Source organism: Prionailurus viverrinus, chromosome D3 (genome assembly GCF_022837055.1).
Source record: "Prionailurus viverrinus isolate Anna chromosome D3, UM_Priviv_1.0, whole genome shotgun sequence".
In the NCBI taxonomy this organism is placed as follows: Eukaryota; Metazoa; Chordata; class Mammalia; order Carnivora; family Felidae; genus Prionailurus; species Prionailurus viverrinus.
The window spans coordinates 76,882,978-76,902,875 of NC_062572.1; the positions used below are offsets into that span (position 1 = coordinate 76,882,978).

The window sequence follows — 19,898 nt, forward strand, 5'->3', positions numbered from 1 at the left end:
CCCTCATTTTAAAGGTGAGGAGCTCGTGAGTCAAAGTAGCAGAGTCACAAGTAGTGACGGGTGTTATGAGCACTGTGGCAGATCAGTGCCTGATTAAAGGACGCGGACAGATGAAAAGAACTGTATGGGAGGCATTCTTTTCAGTTAATCACACATAGAAGAAAAGATCACCGCAGACATTTATTTCCTATGATGAGAGAAATAAAATGACCACTTTTTGGCAGATTGATGTTGCAAAATAGTAGTGACCATTAATGTCGCCTCCGTCTCTTTTTGTAAGTTGAATGATGGATATATTTGATAAAAACAAAGTCGTTGCTAATGGTGATCTGTAGAAATGCAAAGCATCCGTTGTATTAAACTGTCTATTATCTTTGGTTAGCACTGGATGCCTGGTGGAACTCATAAATATTTTATGTGGTCTGAAATAACTGAAAATAAAGGCTTGGCGGTATGTATTTTTACCCAGTTTTAGTCTAACGTCGCCATATTTGAAGGATTTTTTTTTTTGTAGTTTGCTACTTTATTTTGATTCATTGCTTAATTATACAGCTAATTTATGTGTGCCATAATCAACTGCCCTTCAATCCTTAATGTCTTTTTAAGAGAGAAATCATGTTTTATGTTTCAGTTGAATGCTTCTCAGGGAACACAAAATAAGTAAGTTTAACAAATGCTTGTTTAGGAAAATTCTATATGATGTTTTAATAAAGGTTTATAACACACTCTTTCTCAACTTCATTTTTTAACTTTTAAATTAGTAAACACCTGCTATGCTGAGTATACTGTTTAAATTATTGTACAACAAAAAGTACAAATAAAGCTAACAATAAAAGATTAACATACCTGAATTTAAGAACAAAGTAGTTAAATCTTACTATCTTTGTTTTGTTAATGCTCTGCTTCATTCAAAAATTGATTTTAAGTTGTTTACAAACATAAACATTATTCACTAGGATAAAAATAAAGGTAAATGATGATGAGAAACTGAGAGCCGCACGTTGAGACCGCTGAGTCTACATGCAGAAGTACGTGCCCATCATCCCCCACTGTGATGGGTAGAAAACTCAGGCCTAAGTTTCTTAGCTGCCAAAACATGAAAGGAACCAGTTACAGCAGATTTTCCCAAAGTATGTTGTTCCTCCTAAATTCAGTCTTAAAAGATTGCCGCAAATGACCTTTGAGGTGAGTGACACTGTATTCCCCTTGTGGAGATAATTCTGGTCACATCAGCATGTTAAAGGTTCTTAGAAGTTCTGTGGATAAAGTCAACAACCATAACTTGTGTTTTCCGCACACATTTGGCCACCCAACGTCAGCATTTCCCATTCAGTGAGATACACCACTCAGTGCGGTATTGTTATTTAGTTCAGACTGTCTGTTTGTTTAGGCGAAGCCCAACCCAATTAGGTTTGACAAGTTTCTCCTTTGGATCCCATTGATGATATGTATACGTGTAGTACAGTGGGCCTCTCATCCTCAATATTAGCCACAATATATACAATGATGTGTGGCTGTTTTCAGGTGGTTTCACCTCGGTGTGAACTGAAAGCATAATCCAATAAATCACTAAAAGGTTAGGTTTTAAATAGCTCATAAATTGTCTTAAAAATAGAAATGCCTTAATTTTAAATCATCTGGGTTGTGGATTCCGTTCCGTGTTGCTGGTGAAAGTCTTTACCGTCTTTCTTTTGACTCTTTATATTCCATCCTGTCCTAAAAGGAATTGAAGGGCAAAAACTAGAGACGAGCAGAAAATATACAGCAGAGTGTTTAATTGGCCATTGTGTGTTAGTTGGGGTGGTGCACCTGCTGATATTACAGACAGAAGCTGCGAAGCACATGTACGGAAAATACAAAATATCTGTGGCTCTTGAAAGGAATGATTGTGGCAGAGGGACCGGGAGGGTATTGTTTTCGAGCAAAGGAGCAGGGAAGAACATGGGTCTAAAATGACAGAGTCACACGCAGAAAGAAGCACTGCAGAGAGCCTGCTCCAGCAGCTAACAAAGGAAAGTTCACAGTGTGGAAAGAGAACGCATAATAACAGATCAATTTTTTTTTTCCAGCTTTCCCCGCGCCTGCACAGCAATCATTTTAGTTAAGGTCATCTTCACATTTGAACAGGAGATTTTCCAAGGCATCTCTTCCCATCTTTAATCTAGGATTAATTTAGCATTTTTTCTTTTTTTTTAAAGTGTTGTCATGATTGATCTGGGTGTTTTATGTATAATGTGAAGGAACACGCTTTTCAACACAACCTAATATTGCGGTTGGTTTTCAGCGGTGGTGAATGGGTAATTACTTTTGGTTTAAGTGTTGGAGGACAAGATCATTTTATCCTGAATTTAATCTAAGTGTAATGAAGGTATATTCTTTTTTAGGCAAGAGTGCAGCACTGTATCTGCTCTGTAGCCAGTGACCACTCAGTAGGACTCCTAAGTCTGCGAGAGAAAAAATGCATTATGCTGGCATCTCGTCATCTGTTCCCCGTTCAAGTAATCAAGTGGAGGCCTTCTGATGATTACCTAGTAGTGGGATGTTCAGATGGCTCGGTGTACGTCTGGCAAATGGACACTGGTAAGCACAAATGTGAAGAGAGAGACTGGAAAATCCAATGGGTGTCTTTGATTTCCTGGAAATTAAAAAATCTTCTATATGAGGGAAAAAGCCCTGAAATGTAAAAAAAAAAAAAAAAAAAAGTTGCTCCGTTTACTTCCGGTCACTGCTTTTTCTAAGTGTTCTCATGATTATCAACGACAAGGAACTGTTTAAATGCCCTCTTGTTTGTTGTGCTGTGCCAAATGCTTGCAGAGGAGTTCACTGGTCTCTGAAGGAATGTAATTGAAGACGATGTACAGATTAGGACAGACATACAGACAAGTAAATAAGTGATTTCTGTACAGTTCATGAGGTAAATTGTGACCAAGATTAAGGGACCATTTTTGTATCGAGTTCAGAAACTGTAGAAAAAGATAAAATTCTTATTGAAACGGCAGAAAAGCAGTATGAAACTGTTCATGATGGGAGGTGATTGAAACGAACGTTTCAAGATCTCTCACTTAAGATTTCAAGTTTCAGAAAATTAATGTGTGGGGCATAATATAGAACAAGTAATGTGTAGCTTACAAGTACACACAATTACATATGATGTTTATACACAGAATCTTACGGTTTTCCTTGGGAAATTTTCAAGTGTGTAACTAAATGCTTACTGCTGTAGGCCTTAAAAACACATTTGATTCTACTTTTGCTACTTTAAATTATGAGCTATCAGTAATTAAAGGCTTTCTTTATATACCTAGTTGTGTACCATATGATACTTCAACCAATCGGTTTTGTTTTCTTCACCTTTCTTTGTTTTAAATAGTCCTTTTCCAAAGTAGGCTGTATCCAATATTTGTGCTCCTACTGGGGCAGTAGGGAGTTCTGTTGAGTCTTTCTGTAACAAGTACCAAGTACTCAGCAGTCTTTTATTTACAGTCCTTGTCTTTACGTGTAGCGCCCAGGCAATCTTGCAAAGAGGGAGCATTCTTGAAGAGTGTCAGACTTCTTTGCTTTTGCATTTACCTTTCTCTTTCTTCTCTGATTGTAAAAGAGGGTCATACTTTCTGTCAAAAATCAAAAGCTCCAACATAGTGGAAAAGAAGAGACATGAGCTCAGATCTCATTGCTGAGTGGTCAGTGTTGACATTTTGGCACATTTCTTTCTGGCCTTGTTTCCATGCATTTTTGGAGACAGAATTGCTGGCATACTACGTATGTAACTTTGTATCTTTGTATTCCTTTTTGTTACATCCTATCTGCTGAGGAGCACTGTTTCATGCTTTCTGGTTTTGTCTGCCCCAGAAACTAAGTATGCCAGGTTTCTGTTGGGCTTGGAGTCAGACTGCTTGGTTTGAATTTAGGATTGACCATTTGCTAATAATGTGATCTGCTGCACCTTACTGGACTTTCGTCTCAGTAGAACGAAGATCATAATAGTTCCTATTTTATAGTATTTCTGGGAGAATAAAGTGATGTAACATTTACCTAGCGTATAGTAGACATAATGTGAATGTGTGTATATGAATGTGTACTTGAGGTTTGTGTGTGCGTGCATGCATGTGAGCGTATAGTAGACATAATGTAAATGTGTGTATATGAATGTTTGTGTACTTGAGGTTTGTGTGTGCGTGCATGCACGTGTTTATATTTGCTATTAATGTTATTTAACAAACAAGCTGCTTTCCTTGTTACTTTGTTGAACTTGGGAATGTGATCTTACCTCCATTCAGAAATACTTTGAGAATTAATATTAAAGAGACTAAGTTCTTGTAGCATTGACATCCAGAAAACACTATTTTAAAAAACTATAAATATTAAATTAACAATTGATATAGCACAAATGCAAGAATATGGTAAACTCATATAGGACTTTTAAAAATTATTATAAAGGAAGAGAATTTCATTTTCTGAATTTTTCAGATACTTAAATAATTGATACCCGAATACGTCAGATATTTTAAATACATTTGTAACGAGTGTGAAATTCTTCAGATTCTTTAATTTCATACTCGTTACAAATAAGATGTTACTGAAAGGCATAGTAACTTTTCCGGTAATTTTCCCAGAAAGGGATGACAGGTAGCCTGTAACTATAGGTATACTGGAGGAAGTTTTTTTTACAACCAGTTTAGTATAATTAAGCCCACGTTAGATTAAACACAATATATAATGTGGAAACTTCATAATTATCTTACCTTCAAGAGGATTTAGGGAAACAGTCAATGTGGCATTCTTAAAAGATAAAGAGGCAGAATTTATTTTGGATTTAACCATAATAGGAGGTATACATTTCTTTTTCCTCCTTGCTGCTCAGGCTTTAGCTAGTGATATTAAAGGTCCCTAGGGAGTCAGTATGGCACATCCTGAAGGTATTGACATTATTTATTTATTAAATTTATTTATTTATTAAATAAATAAAAAATGAAGCCAAATAAATGAGATTCGGCCAAGGTTTGATGGATGAGATGTATTTAAACTCCGATGAGATAGTTTATCCCCTCTTCTTAGCATTTTGGGGATGTATTTTTAGCAGTGAAGCTATATTACACTAAAACTCCTCGTATGTAGTGTGCAATTTTGTGTCGGCTGTTTTGAATTTTACTGATCTTTCTAGCTTTAAACCTTTTAAAAATGTCTTGATACTTCTATGCAGCATTTGCTTTGAGTTGTTTTTCCCTCCAAATGGGTACTTTTTATTTCTAGTATTTTATTTCCTAATGAAATGAAGTTGAAGCTAGTAAATTAAAATCTCACTAGAACGACAGACGTCCGGAGTCTTTTGTTCTTTACTTGTGCCGTCTTCATTATGTGCAATAACAGGTCATGGTGATGTGAAGGCTGGCGAAATCATTTTACTTCCACGTCTCTGGATAGTTAGAAAATTAGCCAAATGACTGGCAACAAGATTTGGCCAGCTGGGCCTCTTGGCTTCTACTTAGGAACTTAGGAAAGGTGGCCCACTGACCTAGATGGCGGCTGCTTCTGCCTGGAGCCGTTTGTGCGCGTCAGGGACCAACTCTGTCGTTCTTCACATGTGGTGTTCCCAGGGGGTGTGTCACGTCAACCCCACAGGCCCTTGACAAGGTCAGAGTCCTGTCTGGGAGGCAGCGGTGGCTGTAAGTAATGACTGATTTTACAAGATCTTCTCCTCTGACAGTTACCAGTTACCACTTGATCGTCTTTGTTCCATAACAAAAGTGATTCTCACGTCATACACCTCTTTCCTTGGGGAGAGTTACTGGTGTTCTCGTTCAGATGCAAATGCCAGCAGTGATTTTCAAATGTTAGAAGTTAGTAGGAGTCATGTCAGTTGACTTTGTTCTGTTATCTTTTTTCTTTGTATTTATTTTCTCTATGAGTTTTCTGAAATATTCCTTTTTTTTGCATTTACTTTATCAAATATGCATTAAAATCACTTAAAAAAACTTAATTATCAGGGCGCCTGGGTGGCGCAGTCGGTTAAGCGTCTGACTTCAGCTCAGGTCACGATCTCGTGGTCCGTGAGTTCGAGCCCCGCGTCGGGCTCTGGGCTGATGGCTCAGAGCCTGGAGCCTGTTTCCGATTCTGTGTCTCCCTCTCTCTCTGCCCCTCCCCCGTTCATGCTCTGTCTCTCTCTGTCCCAAAAATAAATAAACGTTGAAAAAAAAATTAAAAAAAAAACTTAATTATCTAATACAAGATAGCAGAGAATTAGGAACTGATGTATATTGGTGTCTATTGAAACACATATGTAAAGCTTGGATAACCAAAAACATAGGTGTCAAAGAATCAGATTTTTCACTCAAGTAAAGCCTTAGTGTATGTGCTGTTCTTGCTTCAGACTAGTTTTTAAATTACTAAATTTATTAATTTACTTAAAATTGTCAATTTTATTATAAGATGGCATAAATTTTCTTGAATTCATTGGTAATGTGTACTTCTGTTATGTAAACTTCCTATGCAAAATATTTGCCTGTTGGTGAGTTTATGGTATCTCTAATGGATTTATAATAAATTTATGCAGTTTAGTCTGTAATTTTAATAAATATTTTCCTTTTAATATTTTTATTTCTTTAAATTGATAGTTTTGTCTTGTTACCAAAATTACCAAAGAGAATCAGGAGGTGGTGCTTCAGCCCAGTCTTTTGTTATTAGTAGAAAAGTTTGGTAGCAAGCATTTTTTTTCACATTTTGACTATTTACCTGCAGTATTTAATACAGTAGAGATTAGATTTTACATTTCACAACATGTGGCATAGCACCATCAACTTTTCTATATCTCCTACAGTTTTGTTTTTCATTCTGTTACAAAAGATACAACTGGACAGGCAAAGACTCAAAGAATGAAATGGTTAAGAAAAAAATGGTATCTTTCTAAAATCTTGGTAAAGCTAAGTATAATGAAAGTTTCTTTTCTTCCTTTGGATGATGTACTCTGGAATTTTGAAGAAAGAGGTTGTTATAGTGGAAATATGGCTGTTTTTGCTACCATTCCCCCACCCCCCCATGAGCCCTCTGGACAATTGTCCTTGATTGCTAAGTCCTTCCCATTAGGTACCCCTCAGCTCCCTTTTTTGTTTCCATTGTATTATTCTAACTTAGGGCCGTATTTTGTTACACATATGCTAGCTTTATTGGTTTCCCTGTCTTCTTTTTCTACTTTCTAATCCATCCCGTACTCTGCTGGCCAATAAATCTTAGGGAATAAAACAACAACAACACTTGGATCATGCACTGTCTTAATGAAAAAATACAAAACATATAATTTACTTCCTGTAGCCTTTAAATCAAGGTTCTTCACAATGTGGCACACTCCTACCTTTGTGTTTATCTCCTTTATTTTACACAGACCAGTTGCTTTATATTTTAAAATAGTTCTAGAGCCTCCTGGGTGGCTCAGTTGGTTAAGTGCCCACCTCTTGGCTTCGGCTCAGGTCATGATCTCACAGTTTGGTTTGAGGGTTCAAGGCCTGCACTGGGCTCTGTGCTGGCAGCAGGGAGTCTGCTTGGGATTCTGTCTCTCTCCCTCTCTGTCTGCCCCTTTCCTGCTTGCTCTCTCTCTCTCAAAATAAGTAAATAAACATTAAAAGAAAAAGAAGAATATTCTGTTCAAGTATAATTGGGTCACTGTCTACCACTCTATCTTTTATATCATATATATTGTTGCTTATGGTTTTCACTCATTTGGAATATTATTTCTATTTGCTTATTTCTTTAGTCTCTTTTAAGGAAATCTGAATAATAAAAACAAAGTCTTGAATATTTACCCGTGTGGTTATCATTCTGTTGTGCTTTGCTGCTTTGTGTAGCTCCAGGTTTCTATCTGGAATCATGTTCCTTTTGCCTAATATTTATTCCTTGTAGTGCAGGTCTATGGGTGATGAATTCTTCCAGCTTCTGTGTGTCTGAAAAACTCTTTGTTTCATCTTCGTTTTTAAGATATTTTTTCTGGTTGTAGAATTCTAGGTTGACAGCTCTTTTTTGTTTTTTGTTTTTCTTGTTAATACTCCACTGCCTTCTTGCTTGCATTATTTCCAATGAGAAATCTGCTGCCACCTTTAACTTTGTTCCTCTATAAGTGCTATGTCAGTTTTTTTCCAACTGCTTTAAAATTTTTCTCTTTATTATTGATTTTGAGCAGTTGGGTTATAGTTTTCTTCATATTTCTTGCGCTGAGGGTTTGTCATACTTCTTGGATATGTGGGTGTGTGGTTTTCAGTGGATTTGGAAACTTTTTTGGCCATTATTTATTCAAATATGTTTTCGATCCTTCCCTCTTTCCTCTCTTTAGAGACTCCAGCTATATGTTTACTAGCCTACTTGAAATTGCCCACAGCTTGCACATTGTCTTTTTATTTTTAAAATTATTTTTACTCTGTGTTTTATTTTAATATAGTTTCTATTCTAGGTCTCCAGGTTTATTGGTCTTTTTTCTGCAATGTCTACTCTGCCATTATTCCCATCTAGTATAGTTTTCATCTCTACAAGTTTAATTTTGGTCTTTTGTTGTCTAATGTGTCTCTTTGTTCAAGCTTTTTGAACATCTAGAATACAAATTGCAATAAGTTTTACTGTCTTTGCTATTTTGAAAATTTGTGTCAGTTCTGAATTGGTTTTAATTGATTTAGATTTTGTGCTCACTATTAAATTTTCTTGCCTTTTTTCAAGAATAGCCTGAAGGTGGTTCAAGGGTGGAAGCAGGGAGATTAGCTTGTATGCTATTGCCTGTAAACAATAAAAGATGATGGATTGTTACACCAGAGCGATAGCAGTGGAGTTGGTGAGAAGTGGTTGAACTCTGGGTATATTTTGAAGGGAGAGCTAACAGGATTTGCTGATAGTTGGATGAGGGGCTTAAAAGAATGGGTTGAGTTAAAGGTTATTCCAAGGTTTTGATCATGAGCAACTCAAAAGGATGGAATTCATTTTTAGACATTGAGAAGACAATGGGAAGAGTAGATTTTGGAAAGACCAAGAATTACTTTTATATTAAGTTGAATATTAGACATTCAAGTAGAGATGCTGATTAGTAAATTGTATAAATGAGTCAAGACTTCAAGTTAGGGATATCAGAGTGGTTGATGTAAATTTGAGAGTTCTTAGCATATGGATGATATTCAGTCATAACACTGGATGTATCACCAAGAGGATTCAGGTAGATAATGATTGGGTCCCTCCAGGGTTTAGATATATTTCTGTGATGTGCAAGAAACCAGCAAAGGAGACTAAAATGGACTTGTCAGGAGGAAGAAGAAAATGAAGAGTGTTGTTGCCTAGAAACCAAATGAAAAAATGTGTTTCAAGGAGTAGAGAGGAAGAACAAGACCTGCTGATAGTAAATGATAGTCAGATGAGGACTGAGAACTGAATATTGGCTGTAGCAACATGGAGAATAGGTTGTGTGCATGTTTTGGGTGAAATGTGATTTGAGTAAGTTCAAAGGAAAATGGGAGGAGGAAACTTTGGAGGTAGCAAAGATAGCTCTTTGGAGGATGATTATAAAAAATGGGATACCAGCTGGAGAAGGGTATTGGGTCAAGTGTGTGTGTGTGTGTGTGTGTGTGTGTGTGTGTGTGTGTGTGTGTTTAAACAGGTGAAATAATTGCATGCTTATATGCTGGTGGGAAGAATCTAGTAGGTGGGGAAAATAGATGAAGGGAAAAGGGAGGATTGCTGAAATGATGTCGACGGGCAGACAAGAGAGGGATGGAGTTTGAGCTACAAGTGTGTTAGGTAGGAGTCTGGATAGTTCATGTGGCAATTATAGTGCAATGTGAGTGGAGATATGGTGGTGGGAGCTGGTAGAACTTAATTCGTAATTGCTTCTTTGTAAATGAAATGGGAAACAAAACTTTTTTGCCCAGCTGAGGGCAGGAAATGGAGTGTTAGAGATGGGAGGAGTGAAAGGTCTGAAATAATTAACTGGGAAAATGAAAGATCTGTGGAAATGTGGTCACTATTGAGAGCCCCTTGAGATCAGTGATTGTGAATTTCAAGGGAGTCTTTCAGCACGTTTTCCATTCATATCTGTCGTCAATGTACAGGTGTAGAGTAGGTGGAAAGTTGGATTTAGTCAATGTTGGAGTTTGCTCAGTTAGTCCAAGGAGGCAAGATGAAGACAGAGCTGTGGTTATGAGGATGGGCGATGGAATTTTACTTCACGGGATAGAGAGAAGTAAGAGACCGTGCAAGTGTGTGAGGTTAATGGAATTGTTGGCATCAGTGCTGAACAAGGAATCATTGGATCAGAGGGTTGAAATGAAGAATGGGAGCTACTATCAGAGAGTGGCATTTTTGAAATTGGGATCACGTTGGGATTTATTTATTGGTAATAAGATTATAATATGACCATTGGCTGTGGTTGAGTGTAGGACACAGTTTACTGGAGTAGAGGAACTCAGCCAAGAGATTGGGATGTGTGGAAAAATCATATGTGCTGGTGATTTTCAAGCATTTTTGAACTTCTAAATCTTGTTCGAATATACACACTCTCCATTTCATACATACACAAAAAGTTTCAGGTGACAATTCCTTCTTGTGCTTTGCCTTTCAAAATGTATTGGTTAAAGCTCCGTGAATTGGCTAGTAAAACACTGATTTCTGTTAATACTAGAATCACCAAGAATTAATTCCAGGACTGCTAATGGAAAGGGGATAGTGAGTCAGAAGTTAAGCTCTTTAGGCCAGGAGGGGCAAACTTAAGCGGCATGTATATAAATACTCAACACTGGGACTAGAATCTGTGTTTGGGTGTTTGGGTACCAGCTCAAAAACATAGTAGCAATCTTGTATTTTGCTGACATTTAAGTTTCTGGGTGTTCGCTATTGTTATTTTTCAAAATTGATTTGTCTCTTTTAGAAGACTCTAGAGGAATGCCCAGCGAATCCAAATAAACTTCATCATCATTTCACTGTCATTATTATAGTCTCCAGAAGATTATATACAAATCCATGCAATGAAACCCTTGTCTGCCTGGCCTGATGCTATGTGCTGTACAAAACGGTATACAGAAGAGCTGTCTGCTTTATAGGATGGAGTTGAGCTCTGAGACACAAAGTGCATAGATGGAGATGAATGGAAAGAATGGCCAAGTGAAGAAGTGGTTACAAGTTGGACTAGTAGTTATTTTCACAAACACACAGAGGAACTTTTGATTGGGTGTGAACCGTAAGAGTCAAGACATCAGACAAAATGGGAAGTCATAGTTTTTCCCCGTTTTGTGGATATTTCCCAGAGAAAGAGAAGTTCCAGGAAATATTAAAGTAGAAAACATGAGAAGAATAGCAAAATTTAGTTCTTTTGTTTAAAATGGATAGACAGCTTAGAGGAAGCTGAAGTCATAGAAATTGGTATTTGTAGTAGAGTAATGGTGTGGAGTACCAGGAAGACCGTGGAAAAAGCCTGGGGAGAAGGTGTTGAAGGTATTGGCTCTGACCTTGACTATATTGGGAAGTTGTGGTCGGGGCATTCATTACAGGAGAAGAAACGGTTAAGGTAATGCCGTGTGGAAGGTCCCTCGAGGAGGAAAGTACAAGAAAATGTTTCTGAGAGGCACCGATAAAAATATTCCCACATGGAAAACGTCTATGCGTTTTCTTTCCTTAAAAAACCGTTTGAAGCGTTTATAGTGTTGTGTGCTGATGGTGAATGTCTACGTCTTCCAGGCGCGTTGGATCGCTGCGTGATGGGGATAACCGCCGTAGAGATACTGAATGCCTGTGATGAAGCAGTTCCCGCTGCGGCTGACTCACTTAGTCACCCAGCCATCAACCTCAAGCAGGCTATGACCCGGCGTAGTCTTGCTGCTCTTAAAAACATGGCCCATCATAAGCTCCAGACTCTTGCAACTAACCTCTTGGCTTCCGAGGCATCTGACAAAGTAAGTGTGGTATGTGGGCCCGTGTGTGTAGTTTCCCATTCAACTTCACTTCATAACACAGTTTTGGCAGGTCTTATGCAATAACTTTGGGGAGAAGACATGGATGACAAATAAGCGTCTGGTTTTTATTTAGGCCTATCCAGCCTTGTTTTAGCACACTTCATGTATTTGGCACTTTGAAAAAGGAAGTTATTCTCACCACTTAAAATAGTTTAAAATGAGGGGCGCCTGGGTGGCTCAGTTGGTTGAGCGTCTGTCTTTGGCTCTGGTCATGATCTCATGGTCTGTGAGTTCAAGCCTCGTGTCGGGCTCTGCGCTGACAGCTCAGAGCCTGGAGCCTGCTTTGGATTCTGCGTCTCTCTCCCTCTCTGCCCCTCCCATGCTCATGCTCTCTCTCTCTCTCTCTCTCTCTCTCTCTCTCTCTCTCTCTCTGTCTCAATAATAAATAAACGTTAAAAAAATTTAAAAAATAGTTTAAAACGATTTCTGCGGAATTAAGTGACTTCCATTTCTGAAATTAGAGCAAACCTTTATCATGTAATCTGGCTTTCGGTTTTCTGACAGTCTTCCTATTGAAAGATTGAGCACTGGCTCTTACCTCTCGGAAGAAAAAAAAATCATGATTTAGGTACAATTAAGATGTTTCTAATTGTGGCTGCTCCTTTGTTTGAAAAGCACGCTCTGATTTTAGTAAGGTTGGCCCATTATAAGGATTTTAGAGGATACTCGGGAATAGGTAGGGCCAGGTTGTTCAAGCGCCAGTGCTGGCCAGGACCCAAGCTGGATCACACCTTCCCTGCTGATACTCACATGAAGGCATCAGCTACTTCTTGAGTTAACAGGAGATGATCCTACATAAAAGAAGAACAAATAATCCGAATTCATTAATTGGTTATTTGTCTTTAGTTTTATAGAGGCTAACCACTGTTTGGTTTGTGGTATTTATGTTCTGTGGTACTGTTAGAACTCGCTTGTCTCTGGTAGTGGCTGCATGAAACTGAGAGACAGTATTAGCATCTCATCTGAGCCACAACTTAAAATTCCCGGGTGCATCTGAGTATTCATTAGAATCGTTAGTGGGTAGCACAGATGCTGTTATTTTCATTCTCTCTCATTCTGGATTGCTATTTTTTTTTTTTAATGGGTAGACACGTAGATAAATAATGAACAGGTTGAAAGGCTCATCTACAAACTTGAAAATTTGCCCATGAATTAGCACTGAGTGCTGATGACACAGGAATTACTATAGGTGGTTCCAGTGGCCCATTTCCTCTGGTAATTGGCAGTCATATTTGATCACTCTGTCCTTCCCCAAGAAATAAATGCTTTATTGGCTTTGTTGTATTGTATGTTTCGTAGGTCAGAATTGTGAAACCCTTCTGCGCTTTCTTTCCTGCTTTCTGGCCTGTGTTGTGAAGTTTGAATAGAAATCACAGCTTAAATGTATTTGCCATGCTTATAATTTCTTTCAAGAGATCATGTAGATGTCCCTCAGAGTTCAGTGTTCATAGCACATTGTCTGATGTTCTATTTAATTTTTAATTCTATGCCAGTTTATAAAATAGTATATGCAAGGGTAAGTATGTAGGTCATAGAATTTTCAAATGTATTCTTTTTCTTGTTGGTATCCCCTAGAAGTAAAAATTTGTAAAAATCATGATACGACTGGAAAATTAAAGAAAAATAAGTGGTACGGTTAACATTTATGAATGGCTCTTGTAAGTGGTCATGGTCCATTATGTGATTTTTACAATCTTGTTTGTCCCTGTTTTAATAGCGCATTTTATAGTGCAATTAGTGATAAAAGCAGCAGATATCAGAGACACTACACTTATGTATTGTAAAATATATTGCTTGTGAACCTCCTCAGTCTTGTAGCAGTGGTAATTGTTGCCTGGCCTACAAGGAAAACAATTACAGAAGGGGGGAAAGGCTTAGGAAGCTGAGGCTGCGGGAGGGTAATCACTTTATGAAAAATGTATGTTGGCTGGACCATTAGGGATTTCTCTAACTATTTTCTCATGGTGAGTTTGAGGCTCCTTCTGAGGGGAATATTTGAAGAGCTGTCCTCTGGATGGCTTCCTAATCTCAGGAGAAATAAAACCCACCCAAAGTTTAAAAAAACAGAACATAACTAAGAGCGTGTCAGGGGTGCAGGATTGACTCTAGGATATGGGAACTAATTTTCTTCATGGGTCTCTCAATGGAAAGCAAAATCTCTAAGGGAATGCCCTATAGAAAGAGTCCTACCTTTTCCTTGTTAGACTAGTGTTGGCATTTGGGCTGTTTGGAGTAACACGTATTGTATATCGCTAATTTTGTTAATTATGCCGGACACGCGGAGCCTTGCAGACAAAGATGGGGGATTTCCTTTCCTCTGATTCTTTTCTTTCACTGGAAGAGCCAGAGGTTGTGAAGTGAAATTACTCTTTATGGCTGCCTCAAAGTTTTGCAAGATGTGTGTATTCAAACCCCTGTGTGTTTCTCTTATGGCGTGTATCTTAATTTCCCTGGTATGGTAATCACTTACCAGCTTCCCTGATCCTCCCCACTGAAATTCAGCCTTCTCGCAGGCGGGGATTGTGACTTATTTATTGCCATTTCCCTCCTGACATCTAGTAGCAGCTGTGCAGTAAATGCGTATTGAATTGGGTGCTGTGTGGCAGGAAGTGCTGATGGCCTCTGCCTCAGCCTCTTTGCCCAGGTCTTCTCCCTTCCCTCACAGTTGATGGTCTTGGCTTGACGACCAGATCTGTTCCTGTTCGTGTGGCCTTAGACGTGGAACCTTTATTAATCACCTTTGCCCTCTGCCCAGTTTTGTATTCTCCCCTTTGGTTGTGGCGAGCAAGCTCGTCCAGGCATAACTCATTCTCCTTTGCTGTGTCTGTATTGTCAGCATTCCAGCGTGTCCTGCAATTATGTCAGCTGGACCCTCTCCTTTACTTTTTTTCCTTATGACTCTAGAGCAGTGTTGCTCAACCTCAGCACTACTGACGTTTTGGGCTGAATAACTCCTTTTTTTTCCTTTAATGTTTATTTATTTTTGAGAGAAAGAGAGAGAGAGAGAGAGAGAGAGAGAGCGAGCGCGCGCGCGCTTGCACACGAACGGGGAGGGGCAGAGGGAGAAGGAGACAGAGAATCCCAAGGAGGCTCCGTGCTGTCAGCACAGGACCCGATGCAGGGCTCAAACTCACAAACTGTGAGATCATGACCTGAACTGATATCAAGAGACAGACGCCTAACCCACCGAGCTACCTAGGTGCCCCCTGGATAATTCTTTATTGTGGGGGGCGGGGGGCTGTCCTGTTTATTTTAGGATTTTGAGAATCATTTTCCCTCTACCCATCACAAATCTCTAGCATCCTCTCTTGCCCAGTTGTGACAATCAAAAATGTTTTCAGCTATGGCCAGATGCCCCAAGTGGGGCAAAATTGCCTCTGGTTTAAAATCACTGCTCTGGAGAGAAAAGGCTGAGAAATGCTAGACATCCTGCATCCTATATCCTATGTTTCTTTTCCTGTCTCCTTGCTTCTTTAATCCCTCTCCTGTGAGGATAGCGAAGCCATTCCCAAACTTCTCCTCTCTGCCCCCTGGTGGCAGAATTAGTTCTCGCATTCTCTTTGTGCTCAACACGTTCCTGTTCAGACCTTTCCTTAAAACACTTTACTTTGGGGGCACCTGGGCAGCTCAGTCGGTTAAGCGTCCGACTTCCGCTCGGGTCATGATCTTGCAGTCCGTGAGTTCGAGCCCCGTGTTGGGCTCTGTGCTGACCGCTCAGAGCCTGGAGCCTGTTTCGGATTCTGTGTCTCCCTCTCTCTCTGACTCTCCCCCATTCATGCTCTGTCTCTCTCTGTCTCAAAAATAAATAAACGTTAAAAAAATTAAAATAAAACATTTTACTTTGTAAGGGATATTTTTTGGTTTTGTTTTTCTTTATGTCTGTCTGATTAGATTTTGAGCTTCTTGAGGGTAGGAGCTGAGTTTCTCATATTTTTATTTTCAGAGCTTTTAGGTAGTATGTGAAGCATAGAAAATACCCAGGAAATTTCGTGTGAAGTTGGTTTGGAGGTATAGATTGGAATCATATTGTGGAATCTATTTGAATGCAAAGCTGAGGACTTACCTCAGTGGGTAAACAATATGATACTGAACAGTCTTAAAAGGAGATCTTTGTTTAAGAAATAGTTTTCCATGTCTGACATTTATGTGCAGGACACTTATTGCCGTGGGAAATGAACTGTGAGGCTGTTAGGTGAGAGGCAGTGGGAACTGGGATGGGATTAGGTAGAGGAAATGTTGAAGAGGGAATGACTTGGAGGCTGTTGTGTTGGTTGAATAGATAGGACTTCAATAATAAATAGGGAAGAGTTGAGACCTGTAAGACGATTTCAGAGCTCTGAGCCTGGTTGAAGGGAGAGTGGCGGAGCTGTTAACAGAAACAAACAACTCACAGAATAGGCTTTGAGATTGGTTGTGATAGGAGACATCTGCCTCTTGTTTGGAGTGTTGGGAGATGGAATGTGTGCAAGGGGAGCAAAAATCTTCCAAGAAAGAAGTGGAATGATAGTGAGACAGAGTAGGGATGGGATTCCACCACCACCCCCGTCCCCCCGCCCCAAACAAATGCTGGAGTACAGAGCCTGGATTAGACCATAGTGCCTATTTGGGGATGCCTGATCATTAGAGTATTCCAGATATGCCATCTTCCTTAATTCTTACTGCAGATAGGTGAATTCGTTATTATCATCCTCAGGGTTGCCAGTGATGAACCTAAAAGACAGATGGTTGGAACAGGGATTGGCAAACTTTTTCTATAAAGCACCAGACAGTAAACACTTTAGACTCTGTGGGCCATTCAATCTCTGTCACAGTGATTCAGACCCGCCATTGTAGTGTGAAAGCAGCCATAGACAATAGGCCAATGAATGAGTATGACTGGCTTCCAATAAAACTTTATTTACACAAATAGGCAACAGGCTGGGTTGGCATCTAGGTCATAGGTGGTTGAACCCTGCATCAGAGGACAGCATTATTAACAGCAAGTTTGTAGATACTGTTCTTCCACGGAACAGCCTTTGCTTCATTTTTGAAAAGCAGTTCAAAGGAGTGGTTAAGAACCTGGATTCTGGTGATGGGCATATCTGTGTTTCAATTATGTCTGTAACATGCTACCTGTGGGTGACCTTGGGCCAGTAACCTGCAATGGCCTCGGTTACACATATACTTAAAAACAAATTTTTGTAAAGGAAGCAAAGGTCAGCAGTTGATCAGAGATGCGAAATAACATTAAGACTTGAGGGAATGAAGGGTGGAATTAATAATTAGGGAAGTCACCGGTGATCATTAGGAGAGCTGCTTTGGAAGAATTAGTTGGGTCAGAAATCAGGGTACGAAGAACTAAAAATGAGAATAAGATAAAGTAGAGGTGGGGAGTATGGAAGATATGTGCTTTTAGAGGAAAAAAAGTAGTAGCTTCAGTGCATGCAGGGGTAAGAGCTGAGGTTTACTTTGTTAGGAGCTCACTGAATGTTTTTGTTGGCGGAGGAGGTGGAGCCATGTCAGAGGACATGATGTCGATAGTAGAGTTAACTGGAGAATTTACCCCCACTCGATGTTGTTTGCTTTTGATTGGTAGTGATGAACAAGAGGGAGGTGAATATAAGCAATGGAGACCATTGGAAGAGGAACCAGTGGAAGAGGAGAAAAGTAGGCTGTAGTATTATTTAAAAGGATGGAAGCGGCTTTAATACCTTGAAGGCAGAGCCGTCTTCATTTCCCTGTCCCATAACACCCAGCGTGAGTCATGTTCTAGAGTAGGAGTTAGTAGATTTGCAGACTATAAATAACTAGTAAATTGTAGATAGCACGTGGTGGTATGATGAATGCAGAAATGAAAATATTAAGAAGTTGGTCTGAGCATATCCGGTGATCTTTTTAAAAAATTTTTATTATTTTTGAGAGAGAGAGAGAGCACGCATGTGCAAGCAAGTAGGGGAGAGCCAGAGAGAGAGAGAGAGAGAGAGAGAGAGAGAGAGAGAGAAAGAAAGAGAATCCCGTGAGATCATGATCTGAACTGAAATGAAGAGTTGGATGCTCAACTGATTGAGCCACCCAGGCACCACTCAGGTGATCTTTTTGATGACCTTTCTCATGAAGCATTTGCCAGAGACACTGGTTCTTGGTGAGGACATCTTGGAGCACGCCTTGGGTCAGTGGGATTTTACTAGTGAAGCTAGAAAGCCTTTACTGCCATGAAATTCGTTTGCTCTGGCCTAGTGTGTATAATTTTTTATGTGGCACCTTTATATCTTAGGTATTGTGTACCAATCAGGGTCACCCTATTTATTTTGAAAAATCACGAGGTTGAAGAAATTGAAAAATGACCAGGATGATTTATCTTCTGTGTTACATTTCTCTCTCTGTTGTCTAATTAGTCAAAAGGCTGAAAAAAACGAACAGGCTATATTTGCAAAGGTCAGTAGCTTTGTATTCTGTGTAACTAGGTGAGAGAATGGGATTTAGAAGTCAGATATAACCTACTGAGAACATGCTCTGTGTTTTTTGCTTGCAAAATTCACTCTAAAAAAATTTCATACTGATTGAATTGACTTTATGATTCATTGTGAAAAGGGCACTGTAAGGTACAGACAGGGACAAGCCATATGACGTTATATACAGGATACCAGGCCTTGTCTGGTGAACCGTTTATGGCCTTAGAAAAATTCTTATGATATGTCTGACCTTTGAAGAATCAATTAAACTTGCTTAACATTCTGCTCCAAAACTTTAGCGAATATTTTAATAGAAAATAAAAATATGTTGATTGTATATTTATTATATATGTATAAGTATGTATAAATTTAGTTTTCGTTTAAGTAGTTATTAGGATAAAAATCTTTGTCTAGTCTTTAATAAATACAGTTAAGGACCCGTAGGGAGCTGTCTAGGCTTAAGAAGACAAAGGAGTAAATGTCTATGACTGTAGGAGGAGAATAAACTTTAGTGAGCACCCTTGTGATGGGCGATTCCCTTTAACGGGAACACTGATTAGAAACCAAGTGTGGATGCTGCCTGCTCCTGGGATGACATTGCATCCAGGCCCTCTCAATAGAGCCAGATAACATGTGTATGTTTATACACACACACATCTGTGTTCCTCTGTTTTCCTAAATATATTAAATGCCATCAGTTAACACTGTTATCTCCACGTCTAACCAAACACCAGAGTGTTTGCTCTAGCCTCCCCTCCTCAAATACTGTAACTTTCTTCCCCAGCATCAGAAACGTCACTCCCACTATTTTCGGCGTCTTCATGGTCTTCCTTGACTTGTGATGGGGTTACATCCCCAAAAGTCCATTGTCAATTGAAAATCTCCTAAGTAAAAAATGCATTTAATACACCTAACCTACCAGGGATCATAGCTTAGCTCAGCCACCCTTAACTGTGCTCAGAACACTTACATGAGCCTGCAGCTAGGAAAATCATCTCACACAAAAGCTTATTTATAATAGTGTTAAGTGTCTCCTGTAACGTATCGAATACTGCACTGAAAGTGAAAAGCACAACAGTGTGGGCACAGGTGGCTCTCGGTGTGTCGGCTGTGGACACCCATGTGCGCTGGCCGACTCTGAGCCAGGTTGCTACCCTCGCCCGGTGTCAGGGGAGAGCCCGGTGCGTGTCACTGGTCTGGGGCCGGATCCACACTCAGACTTCCAAGTGCGGTTTCTACTGAATGCGTATCACTTTCAGTCCAGTGTAAAGTCGGAAGAACCGTAAGTCGGGGGCCATATGTATTTACTTGCCCAATTCTCCCTTTATGTAAACAATTTCCTGCACACCCGGGTCTCTTTAGGTGTGCCACCCTAAAGCTTGTCACCCACAAAGGGAAAGAAGTCCATTTCTTTTTTATCCTTAACATTGTCCTTGTCACCTTCTGCTTTTCCTAGGGTGCGATTGCTTGTTGTTATTCACTCCTAGGCTTCATCTAATGT

The 19,898-nt window shown here is 39.4% G+C and overlaps 1 protein-coding gene across 5 annotated transcripts in view; it reads left to right on the top strand.

Annotated features, from left to right (window-relative positions):
- Window positions 1-19,898, top strand: part of WDR7 (WD repeat domain 7) — a 363,164-nt gene that overhangs the window by 65,923 nt on the left and 277,343 nt on the right. For all 5 annotated transcript variants that reach the window (XM_047827886.1, XM_047827887.1, XM_047827884.1 and 2 more), the window contains 2 exons: window positions 2,385-2,580; window positions 11,692-11,906. In XM_047827886.1, coding sequence (XP_047683842.1) covers window positions 2,385-2,580; window positions 11,692-11,906 — 411 coding nt within the window. The remainder of the gene's footprint in view (window positions 1-2,384; window positions 2,581-11,691; window positions 11,907-19,898) is intronic.